The sequence below is a fragment of the Cynocephalus volans genome, chromosome 9 (genome assembly GCF_027409185.1).
Source record: "Cynocephalus volans isolate mCynVol1 chromosome 9, mCynVol1.pri, whole genome shotgun sequence".
Taxonomy (NCBI): Eukaryota; Metazoa; Chordata; class Mammalia; order Dermoptera; family Cynocephalidae; genus Cynocephalus; species Cynocephalus volans.
Window position 1 is genome coordinate 602,008 of NC_084468.1, and position 20,440 is coordinate 622,447.

Here is a 20,440-nt window from a genome sequence, read left to right on the forward strand (position 1 = left end):
TGTGCTGGTTCTGAGCACGTTTCTCCTGGGGACAGGTCCACCCTCCCACACCCTCGCCAACCTCCACCTCAGCCGTGCAGGTCGGGGCCCGCAGTGGCACCCCCGACACCTGCCGCCAGCGAGGAGACCCTGCACACACTCACTGGGGAGGTGCCCAGCCAGGGGCCCGTTTTCAATGGCCCATCCTTCTCTCTTCCACTTAGGTTCTTTGCACGTTCTGGACGTGGGTCTCCTGTCTGATATGTGTGCTGTGAACAGCTTCTCCCAACCACTGATCCCTTTTCAGCCTCTTAATGGCGTGTGATGATAAATGTTCTAGTTTTAAGGAAACATAAATTATTTTCTTTTATGGTTAGTCCCTCTGTTTAGGAAGTTTCTGCCTAACTGAAGGTTATAAAGACATTCTATATTCTTTTCTACGAACTATATCTTGGTCTCATGCACCTTGTGAGAAAGGTCAAAGCCTGTCTTCATCTGTTTTGTGCTGCTGTAACAGGACACCACACACAGGCAGTTCATAAAGAACAGATGTTTACTTCTTCACAGTTCTGGAGGCTGGAAGTCCAGGATCGAGGGGCCCCCTCTGGAGAGGGCCTCCGAGTCACGGTGTCCCACGGCGGAGGAGGAAGGGTGAAACAGCACGCAAGCGAGAGCTCCAGGAGATGGAGCGTGCAGCCTCAGACCCCTCTGTCACCCACACTTATCCCTTCACGAGGGGGAGCCCCCTGACCCAAGCTCCTGCCGTCAGGCCCACCTCTCAGCACTGCTGCCCCAGGATCAAGCTTCCAGCACAAAAACTGTGGGGACACTCAGAGCACAGCAGGCTCGGCCCACCCGCACTGCATTGAGGCGGCTCCTTTGCTGTAAATACACAACGTGTGAGGGTCAGTCTCGGGCCCCGCTGTTCTCTGGCTCCATTTGTTGACTCCTGCGGTCTGTTTGTGTACCTCTGAAACTCATTCGCTAAAATCTAAACCCCAAGATGCCAGTATTAGGAAATAGGTCCTTTGGGAGGTGACTCAGTCATGAGTGTGGGGCCCATGAACGGGATCAGTGCTCCCACATTAGGCCCCAAGGAGCTGTCCACATGGACTGCTGACACCCTGCACACAACACTGAGGGCTGCAGAGCTGCTCTCCATCCCTGACAGGGTCAGTCCTCCAACAGTGTTCTTCTTCAAGCTGTCTGACCGCCCAAGGCCCTTCGCAAGCAGCTTGCGGAACCCACACGACACACCCCTGCTAGGCTCCGACTGGGGTCGCACTGGAGCTAGATACCACTAACATCTCTACCACATCCTGGGGCTGCTGTAACAGCACCACAGACCAAGTGCCTCATAGTTCTAGAGACCAGAAGTCAGAAGTAAAGGTGTTTTCAGGGCCGTGCCCCCTCCAAAGGCTCCAGGGAGGGTCCTTCCTGCCTCTTCCAGCTCTGGGGGTTCCAGGCAGTCCTCGGCGGCTGGCTGCCTTGCTCCAGTCTCTGCCTCTGTCTTCATGTGGCTTCTCTGCATGTTCTCTCCTTACAAGGACAGTGTCACTTAATTAGGGCTCACTTGCATGACCTCATCTTGATTATGTGTGTCTGTAATGTCCCTATTTCCATATAAGGGCATATCCTGAGGTTCCAGGAAAGACATGAATTTTGGGAGGATACTATCCAACTCTGCACAACATCCTAGTAATATTGAGTCTTCCAATCCATGAACACGGTATGTTTCTACTGTTTACGTTTTGGGATTAATTTTCTCTCAGCAAGTCTTCGTAGTTTTCAGAATAAAGGTTTTACGTGTCTTCTGTAAGATCTATTCCTAGGTACTTGATGCTTTCTGAGTTACTGTAAGTGGCATTGTTTTTTAGTTCGTTTTGTCACTGGTACATAGAGATAGAATCCATAGCTGCATGTTAAATTCTTATTTAGCAATTTCACCGACTTCTTATGTTCCCCACAGGGGTGCAAGCTCTCTGATGCTCTGCTGTGAGCCGCCATGTGACTGCGAGACAAGGCGGCCAGGGTGCCTTCCTTTTCCCTCCTTCAGCCCTTTCCTCCTCTCTTTGGCCTTGCTTTCCTTGTTCTGTTTGCAAACCTGGGGAAAATGTTCAAATACTTCACTGTCAACTATGCTGGGGCTTAGGGCTGTGTGTTCTCCTCATCAGAACGAGAAAGTTCCCTCATCGGAGGCTTTATCAATGGAAAGATGATCACGTGCTCTCACCTCCATTCTGTGAATGTGACTGATTTCCAAGTGTTAAGACCACCTCGCACTGCTGAAACAAACCAGTTGTGCTCAAGAGCGTCTACCCTTGTTGCTTAACACCAGGTCCTCCTGGCTGATGCACCGTTTAGAGTTTCTACACCTGTTTTCGTGAGATGCTGGCCTGCCACGTTCCCTTCTCTGCTGTTCTTATCAGGTGGCCTTTATAAGGTCATGCTGGCTTCACGACAGCTAAGTGCTGTTCCTTTTCATATTCTCTGGGAGAGTCTACAAAACTAGTGCAGTCTCTTCCTCAAATGTCTGGAAGTTTTATTAATGCAGCAATATGAACATGGAGCTTGTCTTTGTGGGAGGGTTTTAAATTACAGACACATTTTATAATAGATATTCCAACTTAGTGTATGTTCATATGGCCATCTTGAGATATTGCTGTTTTTCAGAGAACTTGTCCACTTCACCCAAAATGTCAAGAGTAAGGGCATGATGTCCTCCTCACATGCTCTCACCATCTTCACAGTCTACAGGGTCTGCAGGGTCCTCCTGTCCATTTCTAGTTGGGAACTTGAGTTTTGTCTCCTGTTTCTTGACCAGATTTGTTAAGGGCTCGTTATTTTTTTTGGAGAATTAAAAAACCACCTTCTGGCTTTGTTGATTTCTCCTGTGCTTTCTTTCCATTTAATTGAATTCTGCTCTCACCTTTGGCTATTTTTTTCCACCCACTTTCTTTGGGTTTAATTTGATTTTTTTCCTCTAACTTCCTGAGACACGAGCTCAGGTCACTGACTTTCAATCTTTCTTCTTTTTAATATACACATTTAAAGTCCTCTATACACTGCTTTAGATGTACCCCACGAGTTCTGATAAGTGGTATTTTGATTAGCACTCAGTTTAAGGTATTCCTTACTTAACTATGATTCCTTTTTGGCACCAGGGTTACTTTTGAGTGGACTATCTCTGGGTGTTCTCCTAGCACTGATTCCACTTTAACCCACCTTTTGAGACGTCTGGAGACTTGGTGTAAGACCCAACATGCAGTCTATTCTGGCAAATGCTCCACTTGAATAGATGAAGTTTTTTCAGGTCTTTGTTGAAGTGTGTAAAACTCAGGTCCTTTTGGTTAACAACATATTTTAAAAAGGACTTCTACATCCAAACTGATTTTGTTTACTTATTCTGGTGGCCAACGGGAGGAGAGACCACCAGTGTGGGTCTGCCAATTTTACCTCTTGGTTCTGAGCGCCTTGCTGCAGGTCCTGAAGCTGTGCTTGAAGTGCTCGCACACACCGTGGCACGCTCCCTCTCGGCGGCCCTTCCTGTCCTTGTCTACACTGTCTGATGTTGACACAGGGGCACCAGCTCTCTTGTTAATGTTCCCACGGTACTGATCTCCATCACTTAATTTTAGCTTTTCTGGGTTTTCATATTCATGTGCTTTCTTAAAGTGTGGCTCTTGTAAACTGTGTGTACTTGAGTTTTTTGGTTTGCTTGTTTTTAATCCACATTGAGAGTCTTGTCTTTTGGTTGGACATTACATGTTTCATCCATGGACATTAGGGAAATGGCAGACATAGCTGGGCTTCGGTCTACTGACTATCTACTTGTTTTCTATCCCATCTGCCTTTACTTCTCTACTCGTCTTATTCTGGATTGAGCGTGTATTTTTTCCATTTTCTTCTCCTCTGTCAGCTCTTGACCGCTCACCTGGGGCTCACGGCGTGCACCTATGGCCCTCCACTTCCTAGGGATGGACACCCCTCCTACAGATTTGCTTCTCTAACCTCTCCTGTCCGTGTGTGCTGCTGTACAGCCTTCACTGCCACACTGGGTTCAGGGCCTGTAACAGTGCAAGGGTGGTATTCTGAGAAGCTGGCGTTCATCCAGTCTGATTTGACCCACAAGCTCACGCTTCCCAACGTTCCTCAGCATCTCCCTTCTTCGAGCTTTAGGCTTGCTTCTAGATCATTCTCCACCTGCCCTGCAGTGTTCCCTGAAACACAGCAGTTCTGCTGGTGATAAACTCATCCTTTGCCCGAAAACATCTTTACTTGGCTTTCATTTTTCAAGGATAATGATGCTGGATATAGAATCCCAAGATTGTTCTTTCAGCACTTTAGAAAGTCACTCAACGGGCTACTGGCTTTCCTGCTTCAGTTAAAAGTCAGCTGCCAATCACGTCACTTTGAAGGTCACCAGCTCTCACCCCCTCTGTCCCCCTCCGCAGGTGCTTGGTAGTGTTATCTTGGGTCTTCAGCAATTTAACTATGAGGTTCTGAGGTGGGGTTTTTGTTCTTTGATATTAAAAAATCCTGTTTGCTGTTTGCAGGGCTGTTGATTCTATGCTGTTATCTTCCTCCAAAGGAGAAAAAAGAAACAGAAATGTTGAAATTGTGCACGTTGGGTTTTTTAAAAAGTGTAAGGTGCCACTAGGAGAAAGATAAGAAATGTAAAACAGACGAGAAATGTAAGAAAGAAAAACAAAGATATAGGGCCGGCCAGTGGCTCACTTGGGAGAGTGTGGTGCTGATAACACCAAGGCCATGGGTTCAGATCCCTATATAGGGATGGCCGGTTAGCTCACTTCGGAGAGCGTGGTGCTGACAACACCAAGTCAAGGGTTAAGATCCCCTTACTGGTCATCTTTAAAAAAAAAAAAAAGAAAAGAAAAACAAAGATATGAAAACACGAGATGAACCCTCCGTCTCCTGATGCTGACGTTCACAAGAGAAGAGGCCGCTAATGCCTCCTGCGCCCACTGCGTGGCAGGCCCCGGTCCAGTGCTTCCCTGCAGGAGTGTGCAGACTCTCCCTTAGGCCCCTGTGGGGCTGGTCCCAATATTTCCTTCGTTTACTGGTTAGGAAATAAGAGCACAGGGCCTGGGAAATGGCGGGCCCTGCACAGCCTGCACACAGCCCCCTCTGGCTCCTGGGACAACATTCATTCCATTCTGCTTCAGCTGGTAAGTGTGTGTGTGACTGAGTAGAAAGACTGTCAGCTAGAATCAGAACACCCAAGTCTGGAAGCCTGCTCTGCTGATCCCCAGCCATGTCCAGTGAGGTGAATGTCACCTGTGTCACTGAGGGCCAGGCACATGTAGTCAGGCATCTCATTTCTAACACAGTAAGCTAAAAAGTGCTGCACAGGACAAGACGATTATTCCTCAGCTGTGCTTATTTATGCGCCTGTCTCTGAAACTAGACCGTGAGCTTCCAGACAGGAGGGACAGCATCTTACCCCCAACCTCCGCACCCAGCAGAGCACTGTGTACATAGCAGGTACTCAAACACACTTGTTGGAACATGGTAAACACCCACACACCTGCTTATACCACATCCAGGTATAAGTGGCTAACTTCTGGAAAGAAATGCTCCAGGTTAATCCAAAGCCATCAAGGTGCCCAGTGGAAGTCACCCTGGCCCAAACTGAGGAATCCTGGGAGCTGAACACACGGCAGTGCAGGAGGGTCGCAGAATTTAAGTTCACCGTTACCAAGCACACACTCACACTGCACACAACTCCTGACAGCGTTCTTTAGACTGACCCTCATGCATGCGTTCAGCAGTTTGGGGTATTTGTCCCTCTCCCGACAGCAGCCCAGTGCAATACCAACATACTTGGCAAATTTCACAGTGGTCGCATTCCGAGGCACAAAACCGGTGTGGAACTGAACCTGGAACATCTTCATGGATGCCATCTGCAAAGAGAAAGCAAACACGAGACCCTCACATGGAAGAGCAGGAAACCAGACCCTCAGATCACAGAACACAGCTATTATCAAGTCACAGGAAAACACTTCACATTCAACAAACTCTGAGAACCTACTCATTCTCCTGTGCTGATCATGGTACTGGGGACACACAGACAGGACGACAGGCAGCTGCCCTCGTGCCATGGAGAGAGGCAGGGTCAGCGTGAGGCATGGGGCCCTGGAAAACATTTCCTAGGGCCCTGACAGGTGGCTTCACAGGTCTGCGGTGGGGGCAGCCCCAGGCCGAAGCCGAGCAGAACCTCCATAACCACTTTAGTCTTGTAATGCTCGAGGGGAGAATTCTAGACTTTTCATGTTAAAATCCCCTCTGCCTTGTGCTACATGATGAGTCCTGGGGACTCAAGGCAGTCACTGAACAAAAACTTAACAGCACTCACAAGTGAGCTCGACCCAGCAGCCTCTACAAGAACCACCAGGGGTACCCAGCAGCACAAGAGTTACTCACCTTGGCCTGCAGCCTGCCACCCAGTGTGGACCTTGCATGGTAGAGGACGATAAGCACGTCTCCTTGGACTGTGATGCCCAGGGGAATGGTTGCTGTGCCATCCTCAGTCTTAAAGTCCCTAAGATAAAAGATGAAAAATGGTTCACGCAAGTGGATAACCTAACATTCTAATGTGACCTTCAAAGAATGATGAACTCTAGCAAGAATGCTGGAATCCTCTAAGTACAAACACTAAAGTCACACGTCCTTCTCCTGCGAATTATGGCACCAAATTATTCCATGGGAGTTTCCCCTAAGAAGTTTCTGTCGAGCCCAAGATGCCCACAGAAATGCCTACTACGTGTCACTGCTATGAGTGCTGGGGCCTTGTCTGCAGAGGCCCCTCTATTCACTGGGCTCATTGCCAAGGCAACGGCCACAGACACCCTAGTTCCAAACAGACGTGATGCAGCAGACATCTGCACCCAACAGGATCGAGCTTCCTCCCTGTGTTCAGGAGGAATTGGAGCCAACGCAGCTGACAGGGGCAGGCGGGCTACACCTGCCTCTCCTTACCTCATCTTATCGTACTCCTGGGATGTGGTGGCCACACGCTCGCTCCCCACATACACCTCACAGAAGGGCCTGCAGCCATTCCTCTGCTTGCTGAACAGCGGCACGGGGGTCATGACCACGGCCTTCACCAGGATCGGCTTGCTGTGGGGAGTGATTGGCTCCTCTGCCACCATGTCACACATGTACTCGATGTACCTGAGGAGCAGACACCCCCAGTATCACCCATGCGTGTCCCTGAGGCACAGCCATGCACCTCAGATGGAAGCATATAATGCTCTAAGTTCCCCCTGAAGCAATGTTTGGCTGCTCCTCATGAATTTGGTGTTGTAATTTTTATTCTAAACTTCCCTTGAAACTTCCTCTTTGACTCACAGGTTACTTAGAAGTTATTTAAAACTATTTAGGAATTTTTCCAAATAACTTTGTCATTAATCTCTAGTTTCATCCCATTATAACCTGAGAAATGTTTTGCATGATTTCAATTTTTTAAATTTGTTGAAGTTTGTGTAATGACCCAAAATATCACTTCTTGCTGGACTTGAGGGAGGAGTGTGTTGTTCCGGTGAGTGGAGTGTCGTGGGGGTGTCAGTTAGGGCGGGGGCTGCCGGCGCAGCTCAGCCCCTCATTCCTCACGTCTGTCTGCGTGCCCGTGACTGCTGAGGGGAACGCTGAAGTCCACACTGTAATTACGGATGTCAGTTCTTCCTTTCAGTTCTACCGTTTCTTGCTTTATAAGTTTTCAATCTATTTTGTCTCGTGCTCACTCCTCTGGTCAGCATTGCCAGGGCAAGTCCTCGCAGTGTGCACACCCTAGGGTGCTGTCCCCTGCTTGTGGGGTTCAGGCCCTTGTCTAACTCCCCCTGGAGTCGTGTGGGAGCAGCTGCTGTCCTGTGACTGCGGCACAGGCCCCACCTCTGCAGCAGGCTTCTCCACAGTCTCCCTAACGGCACAGCTGACAGCCAGTGGGAAGCTGAGACACGTGTCTTTCAGCCACAAGCAAGCGATCCACCCACAGCCTGTGTGAGCTCAGAAGCAGATCCAGAAATGAAGGAGAAAGAAGCTTTCTCAGAGTCGAGCCTCCGTGTGAGAACACAGCTCAGCCAGCAACTGGACCACAGCCTTACGCAACCCTGCACAGAGGACACAGGTAGGAGCTGGTGCCCACGGAACTGTGAGAACAGACACATGCAGTTTTAAACTGCTAAGCATAGTAACTGGCCTAGCAGCAACTGATAATACAATCCTCCGCTACCTACTGTGTTATTTTTAACCTGTCTTTACCTTCATGTTTAAGGGGAGCTCCTGGAGACAGTGTCCAGTTGGTCTTTCTTTGTCACTCAGTGGGACAATCAGTCTTTTAATTGGTTTCCTTAGACCACTCACACTCAGGCTGAACAGTGACGTGGCTGGACTGAAATCTCATCTTGCCAGTTGTTTTCCACACGTTCTACCTGTTCTGGGTATCTTTTTTCTTCTTTTGCCTTCTCTTGGATCAATTAAGCATTTTTTATGCCCTCACCTCATCTCTTCTCCTGACCTAATTAATCACAGCACCTACCAACCCTTACCAGTTCCTCAAGACTTCTGATGAGGCCACTGTAACTCATACTTCTGTCTGCATGTGCACATCGTTCTCCTCTGGCTGCCTTCACAAGGTTACCTTGTGTTCAGTCTGCAGCAGTTTGAGCCCGTAAGCCATGCCTAGGTGGCTTTTCAAGTGCTTGTTTTGTTTTCAATCCTGCTGGGTATCTTCTGAGCTTCTCAAACCTGTGGTTTGGCATTTGTTGTTAATTCTGGAAAATTCTCAGCCATTTCTCCAATGTTTCTGCTTCCCCGCCCTCTCCTCCCTTTGGGATTCCAATCGTGTGTGTGTTCGGTGCTGTGTGACGGTGTGGCAGCCGCTGCAGGCTCTGTCCTTCCTCACTATTTTCTCGGTGCTTTATTTTGAGCAGCGCCTGCTGACCCATCCTCATGTCCACTGAGGCATTCCTCTGTGAGCTTGTGACTCCCTTCCCCACCAGGGTCTGTGGCACGCCTGTCCCAGCTACTGTGAATGTGTGCCAGAGGTCCAGCGTGCTGCTTTGTCTCTCACTGGCTCCTCATGAGGCGGAAAGGAAGGGCCCAAGCAGTGAGTGAACGGGGAACAAGACTTGCCATCCAGAGCAGAGACAGCGAGCCACACAGTCCAGCTGGCCGGGCTCTTCTTTCTTTGTCGTCCATGGCAAGGCCCGTTCTTTCTGAGGGAAGGAGACTGCTCCAGCCCTCACTCCCCACAGAGGGGTTTATGTGCAAAGGGACTCCTTGGTCCAGACACCCAAAAGGCCGCTCTCACTGCAGAGGGGTGGACAGAGGTGGACGTGAGATGCCTCTGCTTGTTGGATGGAGTGGTCCCAGAGAGGTGGAGGGGTTAGGGCTCATCACGGCCATGAGAGATCGCTTCCTTCAAACTGCCACTTCATGCTGATGCAGAGCTGTGTGAAAACCTGAGTGTCATGAGGGTCCTCAGTACATGTCTGCACAGCACCGATGGTCCACAGCATTTTCACACACACTATCTGCCGATACCCACAACAGAGGGTTCCTGTGGGAGGAGCTGCCCCGCTGCCCATGGAGTGCAGCCACACAAGGCTCAGATGCTTGGGTCCCAGTGAGGCATCCACCACAACCAATCCTAAGGGGTCCCTGTGCAAGCAGGGCTGGTTGGGCTGAGCCGGCTCCGCCCTCTCCCACTTACCAGCGCCCATGTGGCTCTGACCCGGCAGTGAGGACAGCACTTAGCGGCTGTGCTGTCCCTACACGGGGACCCACAGTACCTTTTGTGGGACGGCCAAATGCCTGGTGGGCAGCGCTTCATACTGAACATGTACACAGCGGCCTCTGCGGTGCTGAAGAGACGGCAGAAGCACAGGAAGGAGCAGACGGCCACGGCAGACGCAGCTCTCCCATCCTAGACAGATGGACACAGGGCCTGTTCACACCCGGCTGCCATGGCTCCTGCAGACCCCCTTGCCAGCCATGTTGCCAAGGGAGTGACACAGAGCCCTTCCTCCCTGACTTGGGGACACATGTAGGAACCTACATGCACAAGCCTGGTGAGAATTCAGAGTCCAACAGAGAAAAAAGGTTCCTCAGCAAAGAGCCCAAGCCTGCCAGCTTCTCCACCTGGACTCCACTCTCGACACTGTCCCCCAGCCTCAGGCTCACACCTCACTGAAACCTCCCTGTCGTCACTGATGTGACTCTTACCAACACAACAGCAGCAGCTGAGCTGGGGGTGTGTTTGCTGGGCAGGGGCCACTCCGTGTGTGAAGCTCACAAACCTCTAACACTCACTATGCTGATAGGGAAACTGGATGTCAGGACTTGGTCACAGCTGAGGAAGGGCTGCATTGGGGTAAAGGCCACATGGGGACCTGTGGGACGCTGTTGCAGAGAGCAGTTCCACAAAGAGGGGCAGGGGCCACCTGAGGGTCTTTCCCCACCAGACCCCGAGCACCCTGGTGCAGAGACTTCACTCTGGTTCCATCTATTTCTCCACTGAGTCCCATGATTCAGGATAGCACCTAGCTCGTGACCAGCGCTCAGTTTTTGCTGAACAGTGTGTGCAATTGTAGACTTCAGTTGAAATGCCCAGACAGGACAGGTATCTCAAACTCACCATACAGTGCACCACACAGACGTTCCTGTGGTCACGCTTGAGCCAAGAGTGCATGTTCCTGCAAATGCTGTACAGGGTGTGGAGGTTTGGTGCCCGCCTGGCTGCCCAGCCACATTCAGAAACCTGTAGGGAGAAGGTCCTGCTCAGCGTGGCTCTTCTGCCAGCATGTGAGTGTGGGCCACAGAAGAGGGCTCCGCACGGCCACCTGTCTTCTGGTGTGCCACTCTCTGCACAGCAGTGTCCATTTTGCCATTCAGGAGGAACAAACTTTACCAGATGCAGGGGCACAAGTCCCTGGAGCACCTTCCTGCTGGAGCACAGTGGCTCCACCTGCTGATGTTCTTGCACAGGCGCCTACCGCTGCTCACGAGCACCTCTGTGCTAGAGGATCTGTGCACAAGGGCTACCGCTGACTTTGCAAAGAGAATTGAACCTGCCCTTTCCTGGCATTGCATCAGGCCCTGTGAAAAGGTCTGTGTCCCAAATGTTTATTTACCAAAAAGACCACGTGGCCGCATGCCCCTCTGATGGGCGAGAGGCAGTGAGGGAGGTGCTGTGGCTTCCAGCTAACATAATTAACTCCACCAGGTGCCCTCTTTACAAGATGCCCCAGCCTGCCCTGGGCCCTGGCCGCACATTGCAGCCCTACCCCGGTCAGAGCCCCGACCACTCACTGAGGCTGCCTGGGCAAGGTCAAAGGGCAGCCCAGGGCTGCAGCTCTGGGAGGGTTACTCACAAAACCGTCCCAAGTCAAGAAAAATCGCCACAGCTACACCAAGACAGAACCAGGGCCACTCACTCGGTTGTGAAACTTGGAGGCCCGGTACGTCCTTGGGGACAGGTTGTACACGGCATAGTGCCCCAGATGCTTGGAGTCCAGAAACAGCCGTACATCCTCTATGTTGTTTTTGATTGCTGACTCCATGCCTTCCGCAGGGAATGACATCACTGAAACAAAGCAGGCCACATTAGCAGCCACATTGGCTGCCACGTTATGACCACCATTCTGGGAGGGCAGCCCCCTGCAGCTGCACCAGCCACGAGACACACAGCAACCATACCAGGCCCTCTCCTCACCCTCCCAAGGACGCCCACCCTCCCACAAGCCTGCCAGTCAGTCACCAGGAAGATCCCGCTAACCAATCACCAGGACTTCTGGAGTGAGCTTTCCAGACGATACGTTCTGCCCTGACAGCCTGGTGCCCAGTGGGGCCTCCGAGTGTCAGGATGAGCTTCCCTGGACTCTGTGCCTGGAGACCCAGGCTCCACGCGTGCCAGGCCTCGCCTCGCTCTCCTCCTGGCCTCAGAGTTCAAGAAGGGGCCAAGCCAGGGGCACATGCCCCAGGCCATTTCTTGGGCGAGGCCATGGCTGCCAGGAGGCTGAGGAGGCCCCTCCATGTGTTGCCAGCCAGTCCACCCCACTCCCAGGGACTGCTGGTGGCAGCTGGGCCACAGCTGCTCTCACATGGGAGGAGGGGCAGCAGCCAGTCCTGTGGCAGAAGCCAGTTAACTCAGTAATCGTACCCGCAATTCTGGATGTGATGTAAGAGATGTCCAGATCGCCCTTCGCATAACTGGAATTAAACAGAAGAACACTTCATCACTGTAAGAAACACTGAACAGTTAAGTGGTGGACCATGTGGACCTGGCACATGGGCAGGGGTGTGCATGTGTCAGGCCTGTACCTAACATTGATCGGGGCCAGACGAGACCCAGGAATAGGGTCCCCAGGATGTAGAGCAGCTGGATAGTGCGTTGACACATACCTGGGCCTTTCCAATGGGGAGAGCCAAACAGATAAAAGAATTCACTGTTATTTCTAAACCAATTCGGTGCACACAGGGGCTTACGGAACCTCATCTGTCTTAAGCACATGTCCGGGCAGGAGGCAGGTCACAGGGCAGCCGACTACTAGCCTCAGAAGCCTGCCTGCAGGCGGCACCTGGCTGGAGTCTGAGGGTTTCAGAAGGGTTTCCGCCACTCCCAGAAGCGGTAAGAAGCATTCGCTGTGCTTAAACACCACACAAACAAATCACAATCTGGCACACGCTGAAACTACATCCTTCCGGGGCCTCGACTCCTGCATGACACACCCCACGACAGGCTGGGCCTCACGCAGATGGCACCTCAACACATCCCAGGCATCATCACGGCTCGCTGGTGGGGACCCCAGGACTCAGCCCTGTGACCCCTCCCTCTGCTGACTTGCTCTGTGTCCTTTCCCTAGAATAAGACGCAGCTGTGATCGGAACAAGTCCTCCTGGCAAATCTCCCAGCCCAGCGGTGGTCCTGGGCCTGACACCCATCCTTACTCCATCTATAAGAAGCACTCATTCCTCACGACCAGCTTGAACCAGTCACTTTATGTTTTCTCTCTCTCTCTCCATCCTGATGTGATCCTAGCATCACCTCTGATGAGACGGCACTGGGTGCCTCTCTGCCCCTAGGCCTCGTCCCCAGAGTACCTCCCTGGGTGCCTCCCCGGGACTGCACCTCACAGTCACCGGAGATGGTTCTGGTGGTGCCACCACCCCGGTACACATGGTTAGGCTCACCTCTTTAAGTTAATGTTCCATCTTAGGAACAACTTTCTTTTCACGTCACGTGAGATGCTTACATAGCTCCAGAGTCACAGTCATGAGACCAGACAAATGCAGGAGTGAGCAGCCATGCTCGACCTTCCTTTGTTCTCCTAACACTGTTTTCGAGATCACAAACAGACAAGTCATGTTCAACCCCACTTCATCGTACTGTGCCCTGCGCAGCCTGGCAGTCTCTCACTCTCAGCATTTCAGCTGAGTGAGGCTGAGCTGCTGGCCACTGTCATTTGGGGGATGCGGGTTAGAAGTCCCCATCCCAGAATCCACAAGGACAGGCACTGGAGCTGTGTGCCCTACCCAGACTGAGTGCCGCACTTGGGCAGGAGACACGAAGAACTTACTGTGGGGCAAAGATGAAGACGAGGGGACTAGATGGTGGCAAAGGGGGTCAGGCCAGCAGAACCCAGACCCAGACGCGGCACTGCAGCCACAAGGACCCATGACTGCCTTGCAGGGGGTCATGCCCAACCACGGCTCCAGCCATGGGGTGAGTGGCACTCCCAAGCACATATGTGACGCCTATGGCACAGCACCACCACCAAGATCTCCCAGCGTTCTCCAGGTCTGCACACATAGGACAGGTGAGCACCTGGCCCAGCCCTGCCTGGCCTCCAACATCCAGAAATGCCAGCCCAGGGCTGGAGGTCCCACAGCCCCAACCCCAGAGGATAGAGTCAAGCACAGGACAGAGGCACCAATCAGCCGCCACACAGAGGAGGCAGCACAGAGGAGCGTGAGGCATCTCCTGCTGCCCTGCCCAGGGGGTGCACCACGTGGTGAAGACCAAGTTCCTCCTTGTCACAAAGGTCATGTCCAAGTGTGCAACGTGACAGATGGCACAAATGCGGGACCACGTGCAGCACACGTGTGCACATGCTCACATACAATCGCACACACATGCTCACATACTCGCACACATGCTCACATACACTGACACACTTGCACATGCACACACATGCTCACACACGTTTGCACACACACATATACTCGCATGCTCCCACAAAGATGCTTGCATTCACTCACACGTTCACATGCTCAGACACATATTCAACATGCTCACACATGCTCCCACTCACACACACATGTTCACACGTACATGCTCACACAACTCACATGTACACACGCTCATACATACAAGTTCACACACTCGCATGCACGCACGTTCACACATTTGCACATGCACATGTTCACACACGCGCTCACATGCTCACGTTCACACACTCACACATGCTCACGTTCACACACTTGCACACATGCTCGCAATCATGCTCACACATACTCGCAATGCTTACACATGCAGATATGCTCACATACATTCACATACACATTTGCACACACCAGCTCACACACACTTGCACATGCTCACGTGCGCATGCATCTGCCTGGGGCTGTGGACACTTCTGGACACAAAATTATGATCATGGCACAAAAGAACAAACACGGCCAAAAGGTCCCAGTGTCTGCAGGAGGATGTGGGGGCCACGAGGGCTGTGGTCCCAACACGTCCAGCACCTGCTCAGCTCCCGCATTGTCTCCTGAAATGGGTGACGCCCTCAAACTGGCTGAGGCTTCAGGGCATGCCCTAGTTAAAGCCAAGCCCCTCAGAAGAGCTGCAGAGGGGACCATGTTCCAGAGTGTTCCACAGGGTGTGGGGGGCTACAGACAGTGTCCAGGACAGGACAGCCTCCGCCTACAGAGACGTGTGCGCTCCTTGGACAATCACACCACCTGTGACTCCACGTGACCACACAGTCAAATCCACCTCAGCCCATGTCTCCATAGTGAGAATCGTAACTGCAAAGCACACAGCAGTGGGGCATCACCATGCTCTACAATGGCATCGCCTCTCACAGCAGACACATAAGCAGCTCCAGCATGAGGGGCCATGCTTGCAAGGGGTCTAAGAGAGGGACCTCCCCATCTGTGTGGGCACTGGACTTGCCGAAGTCTGGCCCTGCTCAGGAGAGAGGGGTGACACCGCCCCTCTGACTCAGGGCTCCCGTGTGGCCCAAGAGCAGCTCTTCCACAGGAGTGTGGGAAACGGGCCTGAGGGTCCAGACTGCAGTCTGGAGTGAGCCCAGCAGGCCCGGCCTCAGCACCTCCCACTGCCATCCTCAGACTTACTTGGCAACAGACTGGATGACCTTGGAAGAGGTGTCCTTGATATTGGTGAAAAGCCGCTCCGTCCCACCCCGCAGGATGTCAAGGAACCCGCCATAGGGCTGGTCGTATTCTGCCAGAGCCAGGCCTGCAGGGAGAGATGGTCTCAGCAGGTTGTGGGCACATGCAGTCCTACCACATCTGATTGTGCAAGTGGCACAGCTGGGAGGCCCCACCAACACCCAGCAGTGAGCCTGGCGATGGCGCCAGCAGGGCTGATCACCATCTTCAGTCTTTCCACAGACCCACGGATATGGCTGATTTGGGCACAGAAAAGCCTGTGATTGCCCCTCCAATATGGCTCCTGCCTGGACTCCTCCGTCCTTGGAGACGGGGGCAACCTCATGGCTACAACTCCAGGCCACTGCCACCCTAGATGCAAGCAGAGTGGTGGCCAAAAAATGTGGACTTTAAAACCAGAGTCCCAGGAGTGAGGCCCTCAACAGGAGCTCTGGTGATAGAAGGTGGTGCAGGAATACAGGTGCCTGACAACACCCAGCACATGTAGACAGGAGACAGAGGACCCCTGGCAATGCCACGTCCCAAGAAGCACCTAGCCCAAATGGGATGCTGCAGGGCTCAGCACCATGGAACCTCATTCTGCCCGTGGAGACCATGGCAGCCATTCATTGTGTGGTCCTGGAGTGCCCAGGACTTGGGGCCAGCTGACGGCTGGAGACGAGCCCCTCCCCGGGAAACAGAGCTGGAGAAGGATCCTGGTGAGCTCTTTCATACCCCAAAATGGGAGTGGGGGCCGAGATCGGGGGGGGTCTCGGCCTACAGTCAGTGCAGGCCAAGAATGTCCAGCCACTGCCGCTTGAGGCCATGTCTCTGACGCTCTGCTCTGGCCAGGGCCTCGATGGCTCCACTCGGAACCTTCCAGAGTGCCTCCCAGAACACAGCCCCAATAGCATGCGGCGTCCTCACCCCAGGACTCCACACTCCCCACAGGCCGAGGGCCCCTCGGGGAATACCCAGACGCCCCCGCAGTGTGCGGTGGAAGGCTAACTACTCAGCCGAGCAGTACCCACCTCGAACTACCAGCAGAGCCATCTCTCCCACCTCCCTGTCTCAGCCCCCACCTCCTCTGGTGGCATGACTACTCCCCCCTCTGTCCTACCCCAGGCACCCCCGATGCACTATGACCTCAGGGCCCCTGGCTGTTGCAGAAAAGGAATAACTTGCCCAAAGCAGATCTAGTCCTTTGTCCCCAGTTCCTGGAAGGGGATCTGGGATGCCCCCCAAAGAGGTTCTCTTTCCTTAGGGACTTGGGCTGTGCTCTTCTACACTGCGTGATTTATGGTGGGGGTCTGGGATATCAGCCTGACCGCTGGAGGAGCTGGAGACTGACTGATTGCAATAATGGCCCTGGACACCTGGTGTGGGCCAGGCTCCTTGGCTGGTGCCTGTTGTTGCTGTGCCCGGCTGCCCTGGAGAGGATACCTGGTCACCCCAGGATGGTCTCTTCTGGACCCTGCCCTGCCCCCTCTACCCTAGGCTGGCTGGCCTCCCTTTCTCCCTGTCCTAAACTGCACCCTGAGTGCATCAGCTCTGCTGATTCAGTGAGTTGTCATAAGCGGCCGAATCTTACAGTCTGTCTTCTGCTACATGGCAGAAAACCCCATGAGAGCAGGATTTTGGTCTCAGCCCCAAAGTGTCCTGGGTGCCCAGGCATGGCAGGAGTGTGAGACCCCCATGTTGTGGGCAGATGGGTCAGGACAGGGCATTCACCTGCTGGAGCATGGCCACAAGGATGTACTCACCTCCATTGTAGCCGCTGCTCACGGGGCCCATGGGAGGGGCTGGCCCTCGGGAAGGTGCAATGTTCCCAAAGCCCCCATTCTGCTCCAGGAGCTGTAAGAGTTACAATACATGCAAGTCAATCCTCTGAATTGACCTCAGCAGAAGTCAGAGCTACTGTTGGCACCTGCTCCACGTCACACAGGGAGAACACATGCATAGGTGCCCTCAGTGTCCATGCGCCAGGCATGCTGGCTACCGAACCAGTCCTTCTTTCTTCTACCTGGTTTATTACAAACCAGGGAAGACTTTCCTACAAGTCTGAATGGCCAACTTCAACCAAAGCATGGGACGCTCAACAAATAAAACCACCATCACACACCTCCGCACACTGACACACAGGCTGCCTCCTCAGGCAAAGCACTTCTCTTTCACTGCGAGCCCAGCCCCACCATGGACTGCGTTTTCTGGGATTCAGTGTCTGCTCCCATTGGGTCCTGGGCTCCAGAAGTGCTGAGAGTGGAACATGCCTGCGCGCCCCCACACACCAATGGCACCTCCACTGTCCACATCGAGAACCCCCACCAGCATGCCAGTAGGGAGCAAGGCCACCCATCTCCCCTGCACACCTGCCCAGTCCTCAACAGCCTTCTGCAAAGGACCAGAGAGGAAACAGGACAAGGCAGGTCCAGGCCACTACACACAGAACAGACCTGCCAGGGTGTCTCCTCTTCCTCCTCCTCACCAGTATCCTCTTTAAGACTGACCCCCACCCTCAGAAAACTCCTCCATGAGGTTATCAAGGACATAAGTCTCCAAACTCAGAGCACCTGATACCTTCCAATGCTTCCTGTTGCTAACTTCAGGAACCCCCACGCCTCTCCCTACCACGGGCCACTCTGGCCTCTCCTGGCCGCCCGCCAGAGGGAGGCACCTTTGGCCCCTTCCCTGCCCACTCTCTTCCTGCCACTCCCCTGACCCCCAGGCTCCCACAGGAATCGCAAGCGCTCAACTCCCCCTAAACCCACCTCCTCTCATAGGGTCCCCTGTCCTTGGACGAGGACTCAGGCCAGCTCCTTTGGCCTTTCTCTCTCATGTTCTATAATCACCCCTTCTACAACAGAGTGTCAGCCACACACACCATAACCAGCTCCACTTCAATGGCCCTGGACTTTTACTTCCAGCCATGACAGAGTGAAAAGGACCCAACAACTAAGAAGTAGACAAAACACAGGAACTATAAGCTCTGGGTCACTGAACAAGGATCCCAGGAGAGAGTCCTCGCCATGCTGGGAAGAGAGAAATGAGGCCAGGGAGGCTGGGGTGGCTGGAATCATGGACAGAGTGCCAGGGTAGAGGGCTGCACAGAGTAGGGGCTCCAGGGGCTGCTGGGGGTCCCTTGAATCCTAAACACAGCCCTGCGCTGTGTACATAGATGGGGGAACCCCAAAGATGCCCCTATGTTCCCATGTGCTCCCCATGAGTGTGTGCCAAAGCTCACAGCTCTTGTGCCCATGAGCCTCTGGTAAAGGTTAGGGTACAGCACCTCCACAGCTGGGTCAGACAGAACCACAAGGCACCTTCCGGCCGACTCACCCTGCCACCTGCCAGGCCTGCCCACCTTCACAAAGGGCAGCGAGGGGCCTCAGTCCTGCAGCCACCAGGCCCTGAATGCTGCCAGCAGCCACAAAACCCTGGAAGTGGGCCCTTCCTGGGTCAAACCTTGAGATGACCATAGTCCAAAGACCTCAAAGGAACAGCTAAGCCATGCCTGGAGACTGACGCCCAGACACTGTGAGATGCAAAAAATAACACACCACCCCAAGTGGGGGAAATAACCACGAGAAAGGCACCTACAGAGCAACCCTTGGAGCTCGAGTGAGCAAGAACAGCGTATCTAGAGTGCAGAGACCCCTGAGCCATAACCCCAGAATGCTCCTGGGTCTCGACTGCCGTCGGGAGCTCCTGCCCTGCACAACTGCTGTGAGCCCTCAAGGGCCATGCAACTGCACATTAAAGTAGGCAGGGCACCCTCGGGTTCATGCTGAGATACACAGTTGCATGGTGCCCTCACCTCTGTGATGGGTGACTTGGGGTTCACATTCCTGGCGGCTGCGATCTCCTGCAGCTGGTGCACCACCTCCGCGATGGACAGCCGCTCCTCTGGGTTGACCTTCAGCATGGCACCTGCGGCAGAGGCACAGCACTGAGCTCGACCAAGTGTCACCCAGAGCCCCAGGACCCCAAGCAGGACAGCACCTCCCGCTATTGCAGAGATTACCAACTGACAGAGGCCGCTCACTCTACTCGCGTTACAGGTTTTGAAAGCAAGTGAGGGAATAAGGAGGTATAGAGTAACAGCAAGCCTGAATGAAATCACCAGAAGCCACCACTCAGGGCACATGGGCGGCAGCGGGGATGGGGGCTTCACAGAGAAGCACCCGCCAGGGATGCTGTCAAAACGGCTGTGCTGGGCAGGAGAAGGGGGCAGCACCCAAAACCCAAGAGGGGGTGTCCTCCCACAGTCCCTGTGACACACGTAGGTCACAATGGGAACTCACGGATGAGGTTATGGAAGACCGTGTACCGGGTGTCGTTCAGAGGAATCACATACTTCCCGTTGACTATTCGAAGTTTTGCTCCATCCTCAAAAGGGTGCTGCCGGAAGCAAAGCAGGTACAAGATGCAGCCCAGGGCCTATGGGGAGAAGAAAGGCTGAGAGCTGGGGCCAGAGGGCGAGGACACAGACTGAGAGCAGGGGCCCAAAGGACAGGCTGTGGGACAGCCACTTCCACAGGCTCCTTGGGGGGACGATCAGTCAAGGCTTTCATCATGGGCTTGGTTTACAGAGTCGCACACTGGCTGACCCAGCTGAGCAGTTAGCAGCAGACTCCCACAACGCAGGGAGCCTGCTTCTTCTGTCCATACCCACCACAGAGGACTGAACAGGTTGCAGTAGTGAACAAACGTCAAGCCCTCAGATCAAAAGCTTCCTATAAAATCAACACGGTTCCCACATTTAAGCACTTGAGATGTGTCAGCCAGTGGGGTGTTGGCATGGACCCCTCCCTGTGAGGGGGCATGAACCCATCTTGCCCTCAGCGATGGCAGAGCGACTACCATGGTAAAGCTTTATCCTGACATTCTTCGGTTACAACACTAAGTGCAGAGTGAAGGAGCAGAGAAGCGGCACATGCAGGAACGAAGCCTGTGGGTCAGCTGGGGCTTCCACAGAGCCACCCTGAAAAAGCAACGGCCTCTTCTCATGTTTCATTCTACCCACAACACCCAATGATGTGGACCC

The 20,440-nt window shown here is 53.3% G+C and overlaps 1 protein-coding gene across 5 annotated transcripts in view; it reads right to left on the minus strand.

Annotated features, from left to right (window-relative positions):
- GAK (cyclin G associated kinase) overlaps positions 1-20,440 on the minus strand; it is a 66,730-nt gene that overhangs the window by 17,260 nt on the left and 29,030 nt on the right. For all 5 annotated transcript variants that reach the window (XM_063107579.1, XM_063107580.1, XM_063107578.1 and 2 more), the window contains 11 exons: positions 19,698-19,833; positions 19,211-19,323; positions 17,160-17,250; positions 15,361-15,484; positions 12,161-12,210; positions 11,436-11,584; positions 10,637-10,759; positions 9,792-9,925; positions 6,979-7,173; positions 6,424-6,541; positions 5,824-5,903 (listed from right to left, as the gene is read on the minus strand). In XM_063107579.1, the coding sequence (XP_062963649.1) occupies positions 5,824-5,903; positions 6,424-6,541; positions 6,979-7,173; positions 9,792-9,925; positions 10,637-10,759; positions 11,436-11,584; positions 12,161-12,210; positions 15,361-15,484; positions 17,160-17,250; positions 19,211-19,323; positions 19,698-19,833 (1,313 nt within the window). The remainder of the gene's footprint in view (positions 1-5,823; positions 5,904-6,423; positions 6,542-6,978; positions 7,174-9,791; positions 9,926-10,636; positions 10,760-11,435; positions 11,585-12,160; positions 12,211-15,360; positions 15,485-17,159; positions 17,251-19,210; positions 19,324-19,697; positions 19,834-20,440) is intronic.